Source organism: Muntiacus reevesi, chromosome 3 (assembly GCF_963930625.1).
Source record: "Muntiacus reevesi chromosome 3, mMunRee1.1, whole genome shotgun sequence".
NCBI classification, from domain to species: Eukaryota; Metazoa; Chordata; class Mammalia; order Artiodactyla; family Cervidae; genus Muntiacus; species Muntiacus reevesi.
This window is the reverse complement of record NC_089251.1, coordinates 7,171,271-7,191,133: the sequence shown is the minus strand read 5'-3', so window position 1 is coordinate 7,191,133 and position 19,863 is coordinate 7,171,271. Positions and strand designations below refer to the sequence as shown.

The 19,863-nt window shown below is 53.6% G+C and overlaps 2 protein-coding genes across 7 annotated transcripts in view; both read left to right on the top strand.

The window, feature by feature from the left end:
- The window catches only part of LRRC8A (leucine rich repeat containing 8 VRAC subunit A), a 28,285-nt gene extending 25,474 nt beyond the window's left edge, over positions 1–2,811 (top strand). For both annotated transcript variants that reach the window (XM_065928291.1, XM_065928292.1), the window contains exon 4: positions 922–2,811. In XM_065928291.1, coding sequence (XP_065784363.1) covers positions 922–1,197 — 276 coding nt within the window. In that variant the 3' untranslated portion in view covers positions 1,198–2,811. The remainder of the gene's footprint in view (positions 1–921) is intronic.
- PHYHD1 (phytanoyl-CoA dioxygenase domain containing 1) lies at positions 1,416–18,337 on the top strand. 5 transcript variants are annotated; one of them, XM_065928308.1, is made up of 12 exons: positions 1,436–1,546; positions 5,686–5,774; positions 9,771–9,929; positions 13,345–13,420; positions 13,558–13,605; positions 13,879–13,934; positions 14,020–14,082; positions 14,942–14,963; positions 16,168–16,311; positions 16,629–16,745; positions 17,610–17,736; positions 17,849–18,337. In XM_065928308.1, the coding sequence occupies exons 2-12, from the start codon at positions 5,742–5,744 to the stop codon at positions 17,892–17,894; spliced, it is 891 nt and encodes a 296-aa protein (XP_065784380.1). In that variant the 5' UTR covers positions 1,436–1,546; positions 5,686–5,741; the 3' UTR covers positions 17,895–18,337. The 5 variants fall into 5 exon arrangements, with proteins under 5 accessions (XP_065784383.1, XP_065784380.1, XP_065784381.1 ...); XM_065928309.1 differs by lacking the exon at positions 1,436–1,546 and adding an exon at positions 4,265–4,282; XM_065928311.1 differs by lacking the exon at positions 5,686–5,774 and having other exon boundaries at positions 1,416–1,546.
- Positions 18,338–19,863: the final 1,526 nt, after the last annotated feature.

The window sequence follows — 19,863 nt, the reverse complement described above, 5'->3', positions numbered from 1 at the left end:
AGAGTGGACAGTTAGAGCACGGACTCTTGAGCCAGATTCATGTCTTGCTTCCACCACTTTCCAGCTGTGAACCTCTCAGCGGGCTGGATCTTTCAGGGCCTCAGTTTTCCCATCTGTAAAGTGGAACGAGTGTTTCCAAAGTACTTAGAGGTAGTTCTGAGAGTTCAACTGTTAATAGCATCAATGCTCAGAGTGAACCTGTCCTGTAGTAAGCAGCAAGTGGGTGTTGCCTTATTCAAACTTCGCAGAATCAGGAGAGGGCTCTGAATGGCCAAGACTGGGCTCCCCGCACCCACCATCAGCCTATGACTTGACAGATAAGGAAACTGAGGCCCAGGATGGGGAGGTGACACAGCTGGGATTCTGACCCTGTTGGTGAGCTCTCCCTAGTTCTCAGAAATAGCTGAGGGTATAGTTTTCTCAGTAGGCTGCTCTGCTTTCATAAAACCCAGCAGGACCCCCAGTCTGGCTCCTGGTGAGCCTTGGGTGGTGGAGGAGGGGATGGAGCTGGTGGCAGCTGGCTAGTGTGATTTGCTTTGTGGGAGAGGGTGCCAGGTGCTGGGAGACAGCAGGGAGCATGGCACATCCAGCCCTGCCCTCTCAGATTCCCTGGGTCTGCCAGTGACAGGAGATCAAGCAGTTTTACCATGGCGGGATCAGTGCTGTTGGGGGGACATGGGTGCCTTAGGTTACCAGGAGGTCAAGGAAGGCTTCCTGGAGGAAGTGATGGCAAAGCCAAGACCTGCAGAACAGGGGGGAGTTAGCCAGACTCGGGCCCAGCTTGTGCTGGTCCCTGAGGTCCGGGGTAGCTGAAATGGGCAGCAGAGAATGTGCCAATGCCCAGGGGAGGGAAGCTGGGGGCCCTGAGGCCCAGGTCCCAGCTGCACCCGCCTCACTCTGCCCTCTGCTCCTTCCCTCTAGATCGAGGCGCTGCCCCCTGAGCTCTTCCAGTGCCGGAAGCTGCGGGCCCTGCACCTGGGCAACAACGTGCTGCAGTCGCTGCCCTCGCGGGTGGGCGAGCTGACCAGCCTGACCCAGATCGAGCTGCGCGGCAACCGGCTGGAGTGCCTGCCCGTGGAGCTGGGCGAGTGCCCGCTGCTCAAGCGCAGCGGCCTGGTGGTGGAGGAGGACCTGTTCAACACCCTGCCCCCCGAGGTGAAGGAGCGGCTCTGGAGGGCCGACAAGGAGCAGGCCTGAGCACCCACGGGCGTCGAGCACGGGTGGCCCGGAGCGGGCGGCCTGCAGCCGGACCTCCAGGGAGGCCTCGGGCGCAGGACCCAGGGGCCCCGGACGGACCACCAGCCCAGCCTGTCAGCGGGGGCGCTGGAGCTGGGCCGGGCGACAGGACCACACCTGAAGGGCTGGCCCCTTTTCTCCTCGAGACTCATGCCCCCCAGGGCGGGCGCCTGAGGGGGAGATCAGAGACCTGCAGTCCGTCTCCTAGCAAGTGCAGTATTTGGACAATCAGGGCCTGCTCCCTGGAGGCCATCGCTGCCCCAGAGGCCGAGCCGACGCCAGAGGTCCAGGGACACCTTCTTAGTTCTTGGTATTTATTTTCTCCACCTCCCGCCCCCTCCCTCCAGATAACTTATACATTCCCAAGAAAGCTCAGCTCAGATGGGGGGGGTTGTTTGAGGAAAGGTAGCCATGTTTCCGTTTTCCTTTTCTTGGTGGTGCCGCCAGCATCTAGCGCCCACCCAGACGTGAGCAGAGCGGTCCAGGCTGAACCAGCTGAGGGACGGTCACCCCAGAGGTGCCAGGCTGGGCTCTGGGGGCACGGCCCATGGGAAAGCAGGCCACCAGGTGGAGAAACCAGGCCTGGGGTTTGCTGCCACCGTTGAGATTTTTTTTTTAAAGGAGAAAGAAATTTTGTTTTTAAATATTTGAAAATTGATGGTTTGGGTATCAAAAAGAAAAAAAACTTTTAAAAAAAAAGGACACTAAAGGCCAGTGAGCTGGAGTCTCGGGGCAGGACAGCTGCCCCCCCAGCAGAGCAGCAGGAGGCTGAGTTCAGTTTCCTCCCCCGGGGTGCAGGCTGCAGGCTGCCTCCGGCCCGCGGTGACCTTGGTCCAGGAGTCTGTCTGTCCCTCTCCCCTCCTAGTGCGGGGATTATTTTGTTTTGTTTTTTTGGTGTCTTGTTTTCTTTCTCCTCCATGTATCTTGGCAGGCTCTTGTTTCTGTGGCTGTTGGCCAAAGGGAATGTTCCGGAGCTGCCAAGAAGGGAGGGGACTCGGGTTGGCTAATCCCCAGATGAACGGTGCTCCGTCCCCGCCCCCCCGCTCCCCGCCGCGCCCCCCCACCGCCACGCCACCCTCCGACTTTGTCGCAGTGTTAAGGAGCCCAGAGGAGCCACCTCGCCCGGACTCTGCTTTCCCACCTCATGTGTCATGAGTTAGCCCAGTGCCACCACGAGCCTCAGCTGCTGACGTCGGCCCTGTCCCCACCTGGTGACGTGCCACCTTCAGCACGGGACACCTGGAGGCGGGGTCGCCACCGGGGTAGACGGGCTCTCCAGGTTCTGCTTACGGTTTCTGTCCCAGGCGCCCAGCCCACGCAGCGCCTGGTGGCGGGAAGGCCAGCTCCCTTTATTGAGATCAGTCTCCAGGGTCCCCGCCACCTTAGAGCAATCACTTGGACACTAAGGCACGTTCTAGCGTCTCTCGTCTTCACGATTATGTCCATTCGTCCATTTGTGTTTTCCGCGCCGTGTCATCCGATGTAATCCTCAGAAATAATGCACACTAGCCTCTGACAACCATGAAGCAATCCGTTATACGTGGGTCTAAATATCAAATAAACCTATAACAGAAAGTGGGCTTTGGAGGTCTCCACGTCCCTCAGCTCTCTGAGGTCCGCTCGGCCCCGTGGTCTAGCCTGTGGAGTGACCGTTTCTGGGCTCCGAGAAGATAAGGAACTCTGCTTCCCTACCTGCCCCCTGAAGCCAGAAGCCCCTCAGAGGCAGCTACCACCAGACACTCGCTGGACACAGCCCCTGTTGCCTGTCAGGCATGGATCCCGCAGCCAGGCGTCCTCTGCTGGCCAGAGCCTGGGGTTCAGGCCCTCTTGAGCTTTGGTGGGAGGGAAAGGAAGACTGGAGTGGGAGCCAGGAGGCTCGGGTCCTTGTCCCAGGTCAGGCATTCCGTGCGTGAATCTAGGCGGACCCTCCCTTCCCGAGCCCTCTACGTCCCCATCTGTGCATTGGGCACATCTACACTGCTTTCCTTGGTTCCTTGTAATTCAAGCAACCAGTCTCCAGGGCTCTGCAGAGGCAGGCCCGAGAGTCACCGTGGGCAGTCCTGACCCAGCTCACAGCCCCTTTGGGCTGGACGTGCTGAAGGCACGTGCTGGGGTCAAGGGCAGAGGCTTGGGGGACGGGCAGAGTTGCTCTCAGATCCTAGCTCTGCCCTTTACTTGATGTGGTCCTCGGTCCCCTCATTTATATGGTTAGGATGGTGTTGGCAACCTCAGAATGGTTCTGGGGATTCCTTCACTTTTGCTGGTAGGTGCTCCACTCCAGCAGTGGGCCTGGTTCTTGGTAATCAGTCATCTGTCTTCCTCCTGGACCAGTGATGCTCCTGCTGGGCCAACGTGGGCCCAGGGGCAGAGGTCTTTTGGTGAAGAAAAACGGCCATTGTGTTTGACCTTGGCCTTAACCATGAGGCCTTAGCTGCTGCTTGGGCAACGCGGGAACACACCAGAGGATGTCCTCCTCACATGGACTTTGACCACTCCGCCCCCCACAGGTGACCTCAGGAGTGAGTCCGGAGTCTTCCCTTCTGCCTCTGTCGTGGGATTTGTGACGTGGGATTTTTGAGCAGCGGGCTGTGACCCCCTACCACACTCTCCTGTATCTCAGGAGTGGAGGTCTCCCTCGCCTGTCTGGTCTGGTACCTCTCCCACAGTGCTCCCGCCTCAGCTCTGGGGTGGCCCAGCCCCCAGTCTGGAGCTAGTTAGCTTTTGGAAAAAAACAGCTGTGTGAAAACACCACCCACCCACTTCCCAAAGCCTGAGCAGAATGAATGGACAAATCACAGGGAGGCCCAGCCCTACACCTTCCCCCAACCCAGGGCTCTTCACTAGACTTAAAACCACACTGGTGGCCTTTTCTCTGATTATAACAGCAATTTTGAAAAAATTTTTTTGAAAACTTGAGGACGTTCAAAAAATAAACTAAAAATACCTTCACATTCCACCCAGAACAGCTCCTGCTAACGAACAGCTTGTGGCACTTGCCAAGTGTCCGGGAGGCACTCCTGCTGTCCCCAAAACTGCGGATGGGAAAGTAAGGCCAGGGGCATGATAGCATCCTGGTCAGGCTGCTGGTGGGGGGGGGGGGGTTCCCCAAGAGTTGCTGGCCCAGCACTAGAGGGGGACCCTCTGTGTTCCTGGCACAAGGTGGCGGGCGTCTCTCTGGATCTGTGGGGGCAACCGATTGGGAAGGGGCCGCAACAGCTGGGATCTCTCCCTGCCTCGAGGGAGCAGAGTCTTGGCTGTGTTTCCCCAAAGGGTTCTCTCTTGTGTCTTCCTCACCAGCCTGTCCTTAGGGTACCTCACACCCTCTAGCCTCAGAAGCCTGCGGGGAGGGCGGGCGTCCCTCCCCCAGCTCTCTGCCCTGGGGAAGCAGGGCCCAGGCAGCTACTCCCATTGTGGTGGCCCAGAAAGCAGGACTTAGGGCCAAGGCCCCCAAGGGCTGAGCAGGGTCCCCACGCTCACTCCCGAAGACACTCTGTCCCTTCGCCATTCAGGAAGCGTCACTTCGGGGAAGGCCAGTGGCTGGTTTTCAGAAGCGGCAGCCAGTTTTCAGAATGGCCCTGTCAGCTGCTGAGCAGGGCTGGCTGGAAGGGTGGGTGTGCTGACCGCCAGCCTCAGACACCAACATCTCGGGCCTGAGGGTGGGGAACAGGAAGCCTGGCTTCCTTCTCCCTCATTCTGAAGGCCCAGCCCCCACCCCCATCCCATTAGATCCCCTTTATCTTCGACTTTGCTCAGAGCTGGACAGATGAGTAATCCTCTCAGGACCTAGAGTCTCGGGGGATCAAGGGTGGGGGTGGACACTCCTCCCCCAGGCCCTCTTCCACCTTTGGAATGCAAAGCCACTCGCTGGGAGCCTATATGCTGGCCGGCTGAGACCCACCCCGCATTCCATCTCATCCCACGTTGCCACTGGTGGCCTCAGTTCATTTCAGTCGCTCAGTCTTGTCCTACTCTTTGCGACCCCATGGACTGCCGCACCGTCTAAGCTAGTGGCCTGGGCACTGTCTAATCCTCGCCCAGGAGAGGGGCAGGCGGTCCAGTGGGTCCGAGGTCCAGTCAGTGGCGGCACCTGGACTGGGACTCAGGTGTCCTCCTGCCTGCCGGCATCCTGCTAGGACATAACTTGTATAGCACCTACAGCCAGCAGGAGTAGTTTCTGGAAAGAAATTGAAGGGGACAGTTCAGGTCAAAGCCTTGTAGAGATCAGGACTGGCTAATCTTGGATTAGCTGGGGGGTGGGGCAAGGGATGGCCCCAGGGTGTGGGGCAGAGACCAGGGCGGCCCCACCGGAGGACAGAAGTGAGACAGTGCGGGGTGGTGTGAAGAAGAGCTGGGGGCTAGGTTGGGTTTTCTCTGGGCAGGGAAGGGTTAAATGTTCTTAGGCTTCCCAGGCTCCCGCCCCTCACCCCTCCTGAACTTTTTCCTCTCCAGCCTTGGCCTCGGTACCCAGAGCCACCCGCCACCCTTGCGCCCTGCCCTGGGTCATCATGGCCTGCCTGAGTCCCTCGCAGCTCCAGAAGGTAGGGGCCTGCCGGTTGGGAGACGCCGAGGGTCAGATAGGGGGCCCCTCAGAACTTGAAATAGTCCAGGAAACTCGACCCCGCCCTCTTGTATTTTTCAAACAGGAACCTGAAGCCCAGAGTGCTCGGTTCACAGCCACGACCCCTAACTTCTGCACACACAGCCAGGGGCCGTCCAGGCCACCGCACCCGCGGTGGTGTGGGAACGTGTAGGTGACAAAACCAGACTAAAACCCCGGGTCTTGAGAGCTGGGGGAGGGGGCGGGGGCGAGGGTCCGGGAAGGGGCGGGACCGACGAGGGGGCGGACCCGCTGATCCCACCCCTAACCCGAAGCGCCAGGCTGCGGAACCAGCCGCGGGCGTTCCAGCGTGCCTGTGTGCTATTTGAGACCCTGTGGACCGTATCCCGCCAGGCTGCTCTGTCCATGGGATTCTCCAGGCAAGAATACTGGAGTGGGTTGCCATGCCCTCCTCCAGGGGATCTTCCGGACCCAGGGATCCGACCCGCGTCTCTTAAGGCTCCTGCATTTGGCAGGCGGGTTCTTTACCACTAGCGCCACCTGGAAAGAGCTAAGCCTTGGGAATTGGAGCGACGGAGACGTTTGAAAAAACCTGACCCTTGTGGTTTTTTCCTGGTGGCAAGAGGAAAAATGCAAAAAAAAAAAAAAAAAAAAAAAGAATTACAGAAAATCTCAAAAAAGAAATGAAAACATCCCATACATTTCCTTGAGAAGGAAATGGCAACTCATTCCAGTATTCTTGCCTGAAGAATCCCATGGACAGAGGAGCCTGGTGAGCCGCACAGCCCACAGGGTCGCAAAGGGTCGGACACGACTTGAAGCGACTGAGCGTACACGCATGCATTCCCTACGCTGAGACATTACTTTGGTACACAGCCCTTGAATCGCTGAAAGGTCGGGGGAATTCTCCGGTGGCCCCGTCCTAAGGACTTGGCCCTTCCACTGCGGAGGGCACAGGTTTGATGCTGGGACTGGGAGTTAAGATCCCGGAAGCCGCACTGTGGGGCCAAATAAAAGGTCCATCACAGTTGTGTCTGACTAGGTTGTGTCCGACTCTGTGACCCCATGGACTGCAGCACACCAGGCTTCCCTGTTCTTCACTATATCCTGGAGCTTGCTCAAACTCATGTCCATTGAGTTGGTGATGCCATCCAACCATCTCATCCTCTGTCATTCCCTTCTCCTGCCTTCAATCTTTCCCAGCATCAGGATCTTTTCTAATGAGTCAGCTGTTTGTATTAGGTGGCCAAAGTATTGGAGCTTCAGCTTCAGCATCGGTCCTTCCAATGAACATTCAGGGTTGGCTTCCTTTAGGATTGTTTGATCTCCTTGCTGTCCAAGGCCCTCTCAAGTGTCTTCTCCAGCACGACAATTTGAAACCATCAATTCTTCAGTGCTCAGCCTTCTTTATAGTCCAACTCTTACATCCAAACGTGACTACTGGAAAAACTGTAGATTTGACTAGAGAGACCTTTGTCCGCGAAGTGCTGTCTCTGCTTTTTAACATACTGTTTAGTTTTGTCATTGCTTTTCTTCCAAAGAGCAAACATCTTTTAATTTCATGGCTGCAGTCACCATCCACAGTGATTTTGGAGCCCAAGAAAATAAAATATGTCATTGTTTCCACTTTTTCCCTTTCTATTTGCAAAGAAGTCATGGGGACTGACTAGATGCCATTGATCTTAGTTTTTTGAATGTTGAGTGTTAAGCCTGTTTTTTCACTCTCTTCTTTCACCCTCATCAAGAAGCTCTTTAATTCCTCTTCACTTTCTGCCATTAGAGTGGTATCATCTGCATATGTGAGGTTGTTGATATTTCTCCTGGTAATCAGCTGACTCATTAGAAAAGACCCTGATGCTGGGAAAGATTGAAGGCAGGAGGAGAAGGGGATGACAGAAGACGAGATGGTTGCATGGTGTCACTGACTCAATGGACATGAATTTGAGCAAGCTCCAGGAGATGGTGAAGGACAGGGAAGCTTGGTGTGCTGCAGTCCATGGGATCACAGAGTCTGACATGACTGAGGGACTGAATAGCAAATCTTGATTCCAGCTTGTGATTCATCCAGCTTGGCATTTCACATGATGTATTCTTTATATAAGTTAAATAAGCAGGGTGACAATATACAACCTTGACATGCTCCTTTCTCAATTTGGAACCAGTCTATTGTTCCATGTCCAGTTCTAACTGTTGCTTCTTGACCTGCATACAGATTTCTCAGGAGGCAGGTAAGGTGGTCTGATATCCCCATCTCTTTAAGAGTTTTCCACAGTTTGTTGTGATCAACACAGTCAAAGGCTTTAGTGTGGTCAATGAAGCAGATGTTTTTCTGGAATTCCTTTGCTTTTTCTATGATCCAACAGATGTTGGCCATTTGATTTCTGGTTCCTCTGCCTTTTCTAAATTCAGTTTATATATCTGGAAGTTCTCGGTTCGCAGACTGTTGAAGTCTAGCTTGAAGAATTCTGAATATTGCCTTGCTAGTATGTAAAATGAGCACAGTTGTATGGTAGTTTTAACATTCCTAGGCATTGCCTTTCTTTGGGATTGGAATGAAAACTGACCTTTTCCAGTCCTGTGGCTATTGCTGAGTTTTCCAAATTTGCTGGCATATTGAATGCAGCGCTTTCACAGCATTATCTTTTAGAATTTGAAATAGCTCAACTGAAATTCCATCACCTCCACTAGCTTTGTTCATGTAATGCTTGCTGAGGCCCACTTGACTTTGCATTCCAGGATGTCTGACTCTAGGTACATGACCACACCATCGTGATTATCTGGGTCATTAAGAACTTTTTTGTATAGTTCTTCCATGTATTCTTACAGATGGTAGAACTGCCCATTCAACACATTTCCCTATGCTCCTACTATGTTCCAGGCACAGTACTAGGACCTAGAACTCTTGCTGTTCACTGGGCCTTCATGCAACCCTCTGTGGAAGGACAGGTGTGGCCCCACTGGACAGCACTTGCCCAAGTTCTCACAAATTAGAATACTAATTTGTATTTGACTTTTTTGTTGTTCTTCAGTCGCTCAGTCATGTCCAACTCTTTGTAATCCCATGGATTGCAGGACGCCAGGCTTCCCTGTCCTTCACTGTCTCCCAGAGCTTGCTCGAACTCATGTCCATTGAGTCAGTGATGCCATCCAACCACCTCATCGTGTCACCCCCTTCTCCACCTGCCCTCAATTTTTCCCAGCCTCAGGGTCTTTTCCAGTGAGTTGACTCTTCAGTACATTTATTTATTTAGCTGGGCTGGGTTTTAGTCAAAGCACTCAGGATCTTCTGTCTTCTTATGTGGTATGCAAAGATGTAGCATGTAAACCCTTTGTTCTGTGGGATGTGGGATCTAGTTCCCTGACCAAAGATTGAACCGGGGCCCCCCTGCATTGGGAGTGGGGAGTCTTAGCCACTGAACCACCAGGGAAGTCCCTTGACTTTTTTTTTTTTTTCTAATCTCACACTATATCTAGAACATATTCCCATGTCAGTAAATATTTTTCTATCACCTGTGTTGTATTCCAGGGAGATAAAGCATACTTTGTGTAATAGATTCCCCTGTATGCTGGTTTGCTGGATGTCTATTTCCTTTCTTAGACCAGGTTTAGGGAGGCAGGCATCATGGATGGCTTGCTCATGACTGAATCTATAGCTCCTAAAGCCATGTCTGGTGCTCGGTAGATGCACAGTCAATAGTGGTTGGATAAATGAAGGAGGTTGTATCCCTATGTGACTGAAGCCCACTGGAGGGTTACAGTGGGACATCTCTGCTTCCACTCCCCTTCATTCAAGCAGCCAACACTCATTGCTCTTCACTGGACATAGGCACCATGGCCAGGGATGGGGCAGAGCAATGAACGAGATGCTAGGTCCTGCCTTCAGACCGCTTCTGGTTTCGGGAGGGGTCAAATCAGTCCTCATGAAGGACGTTTGAGGGTAGGGGGAAGCCTGAGTCTCCTGCCTGTCTGCCTGCAGTTTCAGAAGGATGGATTCCTGGTGCTGGAAGGGTTCCTGTCTGCAGATGAGTGTGAGGCCATGCAGCGGAGGATTGGTGAGATTGTGGCCGAGATGGATGTCCCTCTCCACTGTCGCACAGAATTTTCTACCCAGGAGGAGGAGCAGCTGCGTGCCCAGGTGAGTACCTGGAGCAGGTGGGGATGGGACCTGGTCTCTGGTGGGCGGTGAAGCCTGGAAACATCAGGTCCCAAGGCCCATGGGTTCATTTTTTGTGGCCATGCAGCACTGCTCAGCTCTTAGTTCCCCAACCAGGGATAGAACCTGTACCCCCTGCAGTGGGAGCTCAGACACTTAACAAGGAGCCCCCAGGGGAGTCTCCCCCATCCGCTCATTCTGACACTGAGTCAGGCCTTGAACTTTCTCAAGACTCCAGACTGTGTCTTATTTGCCTATTTCCTTCACTCCCTATTGTGAATTTATAAAGTCAACATTATTGCCCCCATTTGACAGATAAATTAAGGATAATTGAAGTTCAGTTCACATGTCCCAAACTACACAGTTAATCACTAATAGAACCAGAACTTAAACCCAGATTCGCCTGATACCAAGTTCATGTTGTCACTGATGTGCTGTACTTCCTTAGAAGTTTTCCTGTCACAAAGGACCACTTTGTGGCCACAACCCAGAACAAGTCTGATGATTTAGATGGGCCCACCTGGGTTAGTCATCCCCCAGTGAGACTAGGAACTTTGCTTGTCCCGCCCCGCCCCGTCCCACCTTGATCTCTGTGACCTAATGGGACTCAGCACAGTTTGAGATGGATGAGTTGAGACCTGGGGGTTCTCCCACACAGTTCTTGTAACTTTCCATAGTCTGATTTTATGAGCCTGCCTGCTGCTGGGCCCTCAAGCCAAAGCTGCAGTCCAGGGACTTTCCTGGTGGGGCCAGTGGCTAAGACTTTATACTAGCAATGCAGGGGCCCCAGGTTCCATCCCTGGTCAGGGATCTAGATTCCACATGCTGCAACTAAAGAATCTGCATGCTGCAACAAACATGGACGATCCTGCATGCCACAACTAAACACCCGGCACAGCCAAATAAATACATAAATAACAACAACAAAACAAGTTGTTGTCCAGGCTCCATAATGGGGCCTTCCTCTTACTCATGGCAGTGATCTTCTGCCATCTGGTGGGCTTAAAGGGAATTACAATGACTGGAAAGCTTACTACGCCACGCAGAGAATGGGGACTGCAGAAGGAAAGGGGCTTTATAGGATGACAGCTTTGCTCCCAACAGTCAGTTTCATTTGGCTGCATTGGTATCCAGTACATCCTCAATATTCACTACTGATATTGTGAAAGACTTTGCAATGGATATTAAAAAGGATCGGCAAGTGTCCTGTTCAACTCTCCTTTCCAGCTTACCTGCACTTTTCATTGTTTTTTGAGTTGACAGTCCTGCAAGTTGTGTGATCACTCACATGATACTTGTCCATAAAAATGGGCATGAACTGGGTCTGGCAGGATGCAATTATTGGTTGCCTCTGTGGCTATATCGGTTTTGCATTGATCTGTAAATTCATTTCAGCGTTTCTCATTGCCTCTATTTGTGTGGTTCTTGGGATTCTCCTTGGAACATGTAGCTGGTTCCTTTGTGAATTACTGAGTTAAAGTAACAACGTTGACACTCATGTAGCATCACTGTCTTTAATATTATTAGCAATTATGCTTCCCAGACTTGTCTCCCTCACTCTGATCCTAGTACAGAGGAGCTGAGAATGTTGGAATAAACCTTTCAGTGTTCAGTGGGAAGCTTTCAAAGTTTTCAAAGAACCACAATGAGTCACTGAGTTGAGCCAGGCAGGCACCTGCGATAGCAGATGTGTTCAGGTGAGGGGGAGGTGGGGCTGTGCCACCTGGGAACCCAGGTCAGGGCATCACTCAACTGTCCTTAAGTCACCATGCAGGGAGGAAGATTATATATGTGTGTGTGTTGTGTATATACAATCTTCCTTCCATGGGGACATAAGCACAGTTGAATGACACCAATGCCCCTACCTGGAAGGAAGATTATGTATATATGTGTATCGTGTATGGGCTTGCCTGGTGGCTCAGATAGTAACCAATCTGCCCACGATGCCGGACACTGGTGTTCAATCCCTGGGTCAGGAAGATCCCCTGGAGTTGGCAACCCACTCCAGTATCCTTGTCTGGAGAATTCCATGGGCAAAGGAGCTTGGCAGGTTACAGTCCATGGGGTTGCAAAGAGTTGGACACAACTAAGCAACTTACATTTTCACTTTTACTTTTCATTGTGTGTGTTCATATATATATGGCATGGTGATCCTGTGTGACCAAAGCCACAAGGAAAACATGGGACATCTTCCTGGAGCATAATTTTCATATGATGCTAAGAAATTTGAAATATGATATTAAAATTAACAAGGAACAGTTATTAAGAAAAAGATTAGTGATAGCTTATATTTATAGAGCATTTATCCATGCCCTCACTGAGTGTCTTCTATAATAATAAAGGCAGATATTCACATGACACCACATTCCAAGGACTGTTCTAGAGCCGGATATGTGTGTGTGTGCATGTACATGCTCAGTCATGTCTGACTCTTTGTGACCCCATGAACTGTAGCCTGCCAGGCTCCTCTGTCCATGGGATTTTCTAGGCAAGAATAATGGAGTGGGTTGCCATTATTTCTTTCTCCAGGAGATCTTTCCCCACTCAGGGATTGAACCCACATCTCCTGCATTGGCAGGTGAATTCCTTACCACTGCACCACCTGGAAGCCCAATGATAATAATAATAATAATAATAATAATAATAAGGGGCAGATATTCACATGACACAACATTCCAAGCAACTGTTCTGGTGCTTTATATATGTTGTTGTTGTTCAGTCACCAACTGAACAACATAATTGCTACAACATCCTATGAGATAGGTGCCTTTAATAGCCTGTGTATTTTATGAGGAAATCAAACCCAGAGAGGTTCAGTAATGTGATTGTGGTCACAGCCCATCGGTGGCAGAGCTGGGATTTGAACCCCATTATTTTAACTCCAGGGTTTCCCAGGTGGCCCAGAACTCCCTGGGAACCAGGCCTGTTTGATCATGCCATTATCGGGTATGAGTCATGTGATTTATTAAGAGGTTTACAGGGGGATTTCCTGATGGTCCAGTAGTAAGATTCCATGCTCCCCATGCAGGGGGCCCAGGTTCAATCCCTGGTCAAGGAACTAGGATCCCACATTCTGCAACTAAGAGCCCGCATACCACAACTAGAAAAAAGATCCCGTGTGTTACAACTAAGACCCGGTGCAGACAAATTAATTAATTAATTAAAAAAAAAGATTTCAAAAAAATTCCGTGCTTATAGCTCAGACTGGGCTGTCAGGCCCTCGGGTTTCCAGTTCACTGTCTGTGTTGCAGTGAACAAGTCTGAGAAGCGTCAGTGGAGTCTGCAGCTCTGTGCTGGGTGCAGGGTTGGGGGGCATCTGAATCCTCTTCCCTCTCCGCCAGGCCCACCTGTGACCCCGGGATGCTCTCTCAGTCCCTCTGATGTCCCCTCTCCACAGGGCAGCACAGACTATTTCTTAAGCAGCGGTGACAAGATTCGATTCTTCTTTGAGAAAGGCGTCTTTGATAAACAAGGTTTGGAACTGGTGCCCTAGACTGGCTGGATTTGGGTGTCTGCCCCCCTGGGGCTGGGGGGTTGGTGCACTGAGGCCAGCTGTCTGCGGGTAGCTGGATTCCAGTTCTTCTGCCTTGACCTGTTCTTTGTGCCACAGGAAATTTCCTGGTCCCACCAGAGAAATCTATCAACAAAATTGGCCATGGTAAGCAGGGCCTTGGGGGACCCTAAGGTCTGAAGAGTTGGGGGCCTTCCTCCAAAGCACTCAGTAAGTTAGTAGCCCAACAGATGGCATTTCTGGGTGCAGGCTCCCTCTTGGGCCCTGCTCTCCACTCCTCAGTTATAAACAAGCAGAAAGCTTAATGCACAGAAAAGAGAGGAGAACATCAGAGTGAAGCCTGATCCTGGGTGCACAGGCCTAGGCCCGGGAGGGCCTGGGAACTGGGGACTGGCTCTTCATCTCACCTTTGTCCCGCAGCCCTGCATGCCCATGACCCCATCTTCAGGTGTGTCACACACTCCCCCAAGGTGCAGGTGAGCAGAGGTGTCTGCGAGGGTGGGCAGGTAGGTCAGATGTGAGTGTGGGCAGACTGGCTGTGTGACCTCTGCCTCCTTCCAGGCTTTGGCCAGAAGTCTGGGCCTCCAGATGCCTGTGGTGGTGCAGAGCATGTATATCTTTAAGGTGAGTGCCCTGTCCTCCTCAGGCCTCAGTTTATCCTCTGTAAAACGGGCACAGTGCTTAAACTAGCCCCTCCTTACAAGGGCCACAAGCTGTCTCCCCAAAGAATTACTATTCAGTGGGCAAGAGAGCATGGAAATTGGTTTCCCCTAGTTAGGATACTTGGCACTTCCTTGGAGCTCAGTTACAATTTGGCAGCAGAAGGGAAGGGGCCCCGAGGGCTGCCTCCTCCCTTTGTTGGCTATTGAAATGCCTTGCTTCCAGCTTTCAAGGCCCAGCTCAGTGCCACCTATTCCAAGAAGCCTTCCAACTCCCTGGGGAAGAGGACTCATCTTTAACCCTGAAGCCTAGAGGCTTAACTGCTGGTCTGGGCCCCAGTATCTCCCGCTGCCCTCACTTCTGCCTTGTGTCTTTTTAAAAAAAAACCCAAAAACTAGTTTTATTTTTGACTGCGTCAGGTCTTTATTGTGGCACATGGGCTGAGTAGTTGCAGTGCGTGGGGCTTAGTTGCTCGGTGGTATGTGGAATCTTAGTTCCCTGAGCAGGGATCAAACCTACATCCTCCCCATTGAAAGATGGGTTCTTAACCACCTGACCACCGGGGAAGCGCCCTGCTTTTAGTTCTTGTTAGGCACGTGAGTCTTCTCTTCCCAGAGAAGTCTGAAGGTGTCTTGGAGGAGGCATGTTCAGACTGGACGCTCTCTGCAGCTCTCCTGGGCTGGCACAGTAGGTGCTGGTTGCCGATGGGGAAGCCTGGGAGAGAAACACCTGTGGTGGGGGCAGGAGCATCCCACTGAGATGACTCAGAGCAGCCCCCCCCCGCCCCTCCCTGCTCTCACCTGGCCCCTCCTCTCTTTTGCAGCAACCTCACTTCGGAGGCGAAGGTGAGCCAAGAGCACGCTGTGGGCCCCGGCAAAGGTCATGGCTGGAGATCTGGGACATCAATCATTGTCAGGGCCCCCGAGGGACCAGCCTCCTCTGCTACTTCCAGAGAGAGCTGGTGGGGTGGGGGGCGGGTCCCGGAGTCCTTGACACAGTGGTTCCCAAACCTGGCAGCAACCCCTTGTGGGTTAAAAATGCAAATTCCTGGGCCCCATTCCCTGAGATCTTGAGGGAACCAAGGGCCTGGGAATCTGTATTTTGCCAAGTTCCCTGGAGGGCTGATTCAGCATAGAAATTGCTGATCTGATTACACACCTGCTGGAATCTCAGCTACCCTTTCCCACCTCCCTCCTGGGCGATGATCCCCTTCTCTCACACACCTCCAGTGACAGAGGGCTCACTCCCCTGCAGGCAGCTCTCCCCTTCCTGCACAAGCCCAAGGCTTTCCTTTGTGAGGCCCCCTCCCCTCCACCATCAAGCCCAAGGACAGTCTCCCGGAGGTGACCACCCTCTCCCTGAGCCGTCTCTGCTTAAAACGGCACCCCTAGCTCCTTCAGCCTTTCCTCCTCCCAGTGTTTTGGGGCCCCCACCATTAGGACACCTTTGTCTGGACACTGGATTGTCAAAGCCCCTCTTAAAGCTTGGTGTTCAGAAAGCACACAGTTCCTCGGGGAAGGACTATCACCCACTTCTGGCGAGACTAGCACCCACTTTTGTTGTTATAGACTCGGTTCCTCTGCTGAGTGGTCTTCTTCAGTGGCCTGGACCCCAGTATCACGCAGGGGTTGTTTACAAGGGGGATGCTGTGTCCATCCCTTGCTTTGCACTCAACTTCTCAGTCTTCCGCCCCTGGGGGCTTACACTGGGCCATCTGGTGGCCGAGGTGCCCTCCCTGCCTAAGGACAGCAGCTTGAGTTACCTGCTGCAATGAAACAATAGCCGCTGCTTTTTAGGCTGCAGTTACAACGTCGAGCACATATTGTCTCATGGGATTCTTCAGCAACCTCACGGAATTAGGTTATCATAGGGACTGCTCTATGGTTTAGGATATTGAAGTTTTGAGAGGTGATCTCTCTTGCCCAGAGTCTCCGGCCCAGGAAGTGGTAGATTCTAACTGCTCCTGGGAAGCCTGGAGGGCCCTGGGAAGACTGAGGAGTGAGTAGAATTGGGGCCCAGGGGAGGCGGGGTGGGGCTTCTCATGCCCAGGTGGGCCTGCTGCAGTCACGCCTCACCAGGACGCCTCTTTCCTGTACACGGAGCCCCTGGGCCGGGTGCTGGGCCTGTGGATCGCCCTGGAAGATGCCATGCTGGAGAACGGCTGCCTCTGGTTCATCCCTGGCTCCCACAGAGGTGAGGCCACCTGCCCCTGCCTGCTCACTCGTTCTCACTCTCCACGAGTGTGCGCATACGTGTTCGATCCTGTTGGACTCTTTGCGACCCCATGAAGTATAGCCCACCAGGCTCCTCTGTCCATGGGACTTTTCAGGCAAGAATACTGGAGCAGGTTGCCATTTCCTACTCCAGACCTTCCTAACCCAGGGACTGAACCCGTGTCTCCTGCATCAGCAGGCGGGTTCTTTACCACTGAGCAACCAGGGAAGCCCCCCGCCCCCATGGGAGAAGGACCTGGAAACAAGAGAGGCTGAAGGCCCCACTTTGGCCTTCAGGTGGAGTGTCGAGAAGGATGGTCCGGGCCCCTGCTGGCTCGGCGCCTGGCACCAGCTTCCTTGGGTCGGAGCCAATCCGGGATAACAGCCTCTTTGTGCCCACACCAGTGCTGAGAGGTAGGGGGCGGGTGCAGAGGGCAGGGAGGAGGGGCTGGGGGCCATGCCCAGGGGTCTGCCTGCTCTGACCACCCAGCTGACCTGAGGGTTGGGGAGTCACAGCAGGAGGGAAGGTCGGGTGGGCACTGCGAGGACTGAAAGCTGTGTGACTGACTGACACCAGGGTCCCCCAGGCTGGGCTGGAATCCAGATGCTGCTACTTCCAGATTGTCTCTAGGAGCAAATGACTGAAACCCTCTGAGCCTCAGTTTCCCCAAACATCAAGTGGGGAAGCCAGTGAGATGTCATGTGTGAGATGGTGCACAAGTGCTCAGAAATCCTGGTTGTCAGCACACACTTCCTTTTATTTCTTATTTTTATATTAATATTTATTTGGTTGCATTGCATGTTAGTTATGATGTGTGGGCTCAGGAGTTGCGCCATGCAGGCAGCTGCCTTGGGGCACGTGGAAATCTTAGTTCCCCAGCCAGGGATTGAACTTGTGTCCCCTGCATGGGAAGGCAGATTCTTAACCACAGGACTACCAGGGAAGTCCCACACCCTTTCTTTTAGAAAAGGGAAACTGAGTTCCAACGCTGTGTTCCCAGGTGAGGCCCCAGCTGGCTTCTGCCTGGGTTTGGAAATGCCGCAGAAGGCAATGCCACTGCCGAGGCTTGCGAGGGTGCGGGCCACGGTGAAAGGACTTGATCCCGGGGGAACCCACATCCAACTGCACAGCCGCCAACTGGGGGCAGACTCCAGGCCCCTGAGGTTCCTGGGACGAGGAGGGGGACGAAGAAGCCACACCACCGCTTGAGGGAGGGGGCTGCCCACCATGTCCCTTCTTGCCCCAAGTGCTCTCCTGACCTGCTGTGTCCCTGCCAGGGGCCCTCATCCTGATCCATGGAGAAGTGGTGCACAAGAGCGAGCGGAATTTCTCTGACCGTTCGCGCCAGGCCTACACTTTCCACCTCATGGAGGCTGCTGGCACCGTCTGGAGCCCAGATAACTGGTAGGTGGCAGGGTTGTTGTGTGCCCCAGACAGCTCCCGAACAGGCCTGCCCTGGAGGCCCTGGACAGTGCTCCTGGCCCCTCAAGGTCTTCCCCCTCCCCATCCTCTGCAGGCTCCAGCCGACCCCCGAGCTGCCCTTCCCCTCACTGTACATCTAAAGGCCCTCTCAGGGCGGGGACACGTCCGCTCTTGGATGAAGCTGCGGGCCACCAACGCCAGCGCCTCACCCGACCGCCTGGCCTCAACAGGGAAGCCATGTCTCTCCTCCAGGGTTTTCTTCATGCCGGTGTCTCTGCAGACAGGCAGGCACGAGGTGGTTGCCGGGCAGCTTGAGTCCGGGCTGGATGCCCTTCCCGACATCTCTCTCTGCTTCTCCCTGCCCCAACACAACCTCCCCCAAGAGGCAGCCTCACAGCCACGAAAGGGTTCTCGCTGCTTCTCTGCCGGCTTCTCCATCTTCTCCCCTCTCAGATGGAAGTCTTGGTCAGCATGTTGGGAGACACTGAATAAACATGACTTCTGAATGCAGCATCTTGCTCCTCCTTTCCCAGGCTGCCTTGCTCTCAAGAGGAGAGCCCTGGTAAGAGGCATCCCATGTGGTCCAGCCCTGCCTGGTGGGGAACAGTCAGTGACATTCTATGGGCATTCATGGTGCCAGGAGTTTGCTGTGCTTACTCACTGGATCCTCAGCCCTTTCAGGCAGGCACTGTGTACAGAAGGAGCTGACACATGGGAAGGTTAAGTGATCTAAGTCCCACACCCGTTCAGGTGTTCGGCGAGGTCAGCTAGATGCACGGTCTGTGCTCTGACCGCTATGCTCCCAGTTCTCCTTTTCGGGGGAAAGAGGACCGGAGCCTGGAATCCAGTTTTAAATTCTGGTCACTTTCCAGCTCAGGCCAGGCCCTTCTCTCTGAGCCCACCAAGGGGCTGGACTAGGGCCTCCTCTTCTTGGGCATACTTGATAGGCACCCAGATCTGCAGGAACAATTACCAAATCCCAAACCTGCTTGGCTGGGGTCTGGCCCAGTGGTTGCAAACTGGGGGCCATCAGCCGATTTCACAACGCAGAAGTGTTCTGTCTAGGCCTCAGCATTAAAGCAAACCAACCAACCAACCCACAATTTTTTAAAGCTGAGAGATTTCACATAGCGATCCATGTTTCTAAGCTGCCTTGAATGCAGGTCAATAGCCTGGGTCAATAGTCCAGGCCTATGGTCCAGCCCAGGTGACCGCTGGCTGGAGCTGGTCCTTAAAGGCACGTGTGCTCTTCCCTTCCCTTCCCCGCCCTCTCACATTGTGTAACCTGTCTGGTCTCAGAAGCCTTAGGATTCTATGACCTCGAATCCCGACCCCTGCTGTACATGTGGACAAACCAAGGCCACCTGGGAGGCAGGGGGCAAAGCCAGCACTCGTATGCTCTGTGCCCCAACACGGTGCTGCCTCCTTCAGCCAAGCAGTAGCAGCAGGCTGAGCAAATGGGTTCGTTAATGCTTCTTTGAGGCCAGAAGGAATGTCTCAATACCCTCCTCTGAGAGAAAGGGCCTGTTGGTGACGCCCAGGCAGAAGCACAAGCTTCCAGCGCCAGGCTGTTGGCTTCCAGCCTTGGTGGGGCAGAGTTCTCACCTCTTCCTGCTAGGCCCCTCCCTGTTAGGCTGGTGAGAAGTGGGCAGAACCTTTGAGAAACCTCCTGTGCTATCTTCTCACTGATGGGAAATGTTCATCCACTCAACGAAGGTCTGCTGAGTTCCATCCACCTGCCAGGCTGTGTGGGCACCGGGGGATACAGTGGAGAACCATGCAGCTTGGACTCTGCCCTCAGAGAGCGAGGCTGGAGCATGCCTACCCCTGGCTTCCCCAGCAGAGCGAGTCTGAGCACTCCGTAAGCTTTACCAGTTCCCTTGGCTCTAATTCCTTGTTCAGAGAAGAGACCCACACAGGTGTGGATGTGACAGGAGGGCAAAGAAGTCTCAGGAGGGACTTGGACAAGGATCCTGTGCTGTCCAGCCTGTCCATCATCAGAACCACTCAGCCGGGCAGCAGAGGCCTTGAGGCAGGGTGGGGTTGGCTGAAACAGGGAGTCAGTCCAGGACGGTATCCTCTTCCTCCAGCCCTTCCAGGGATGCAAGA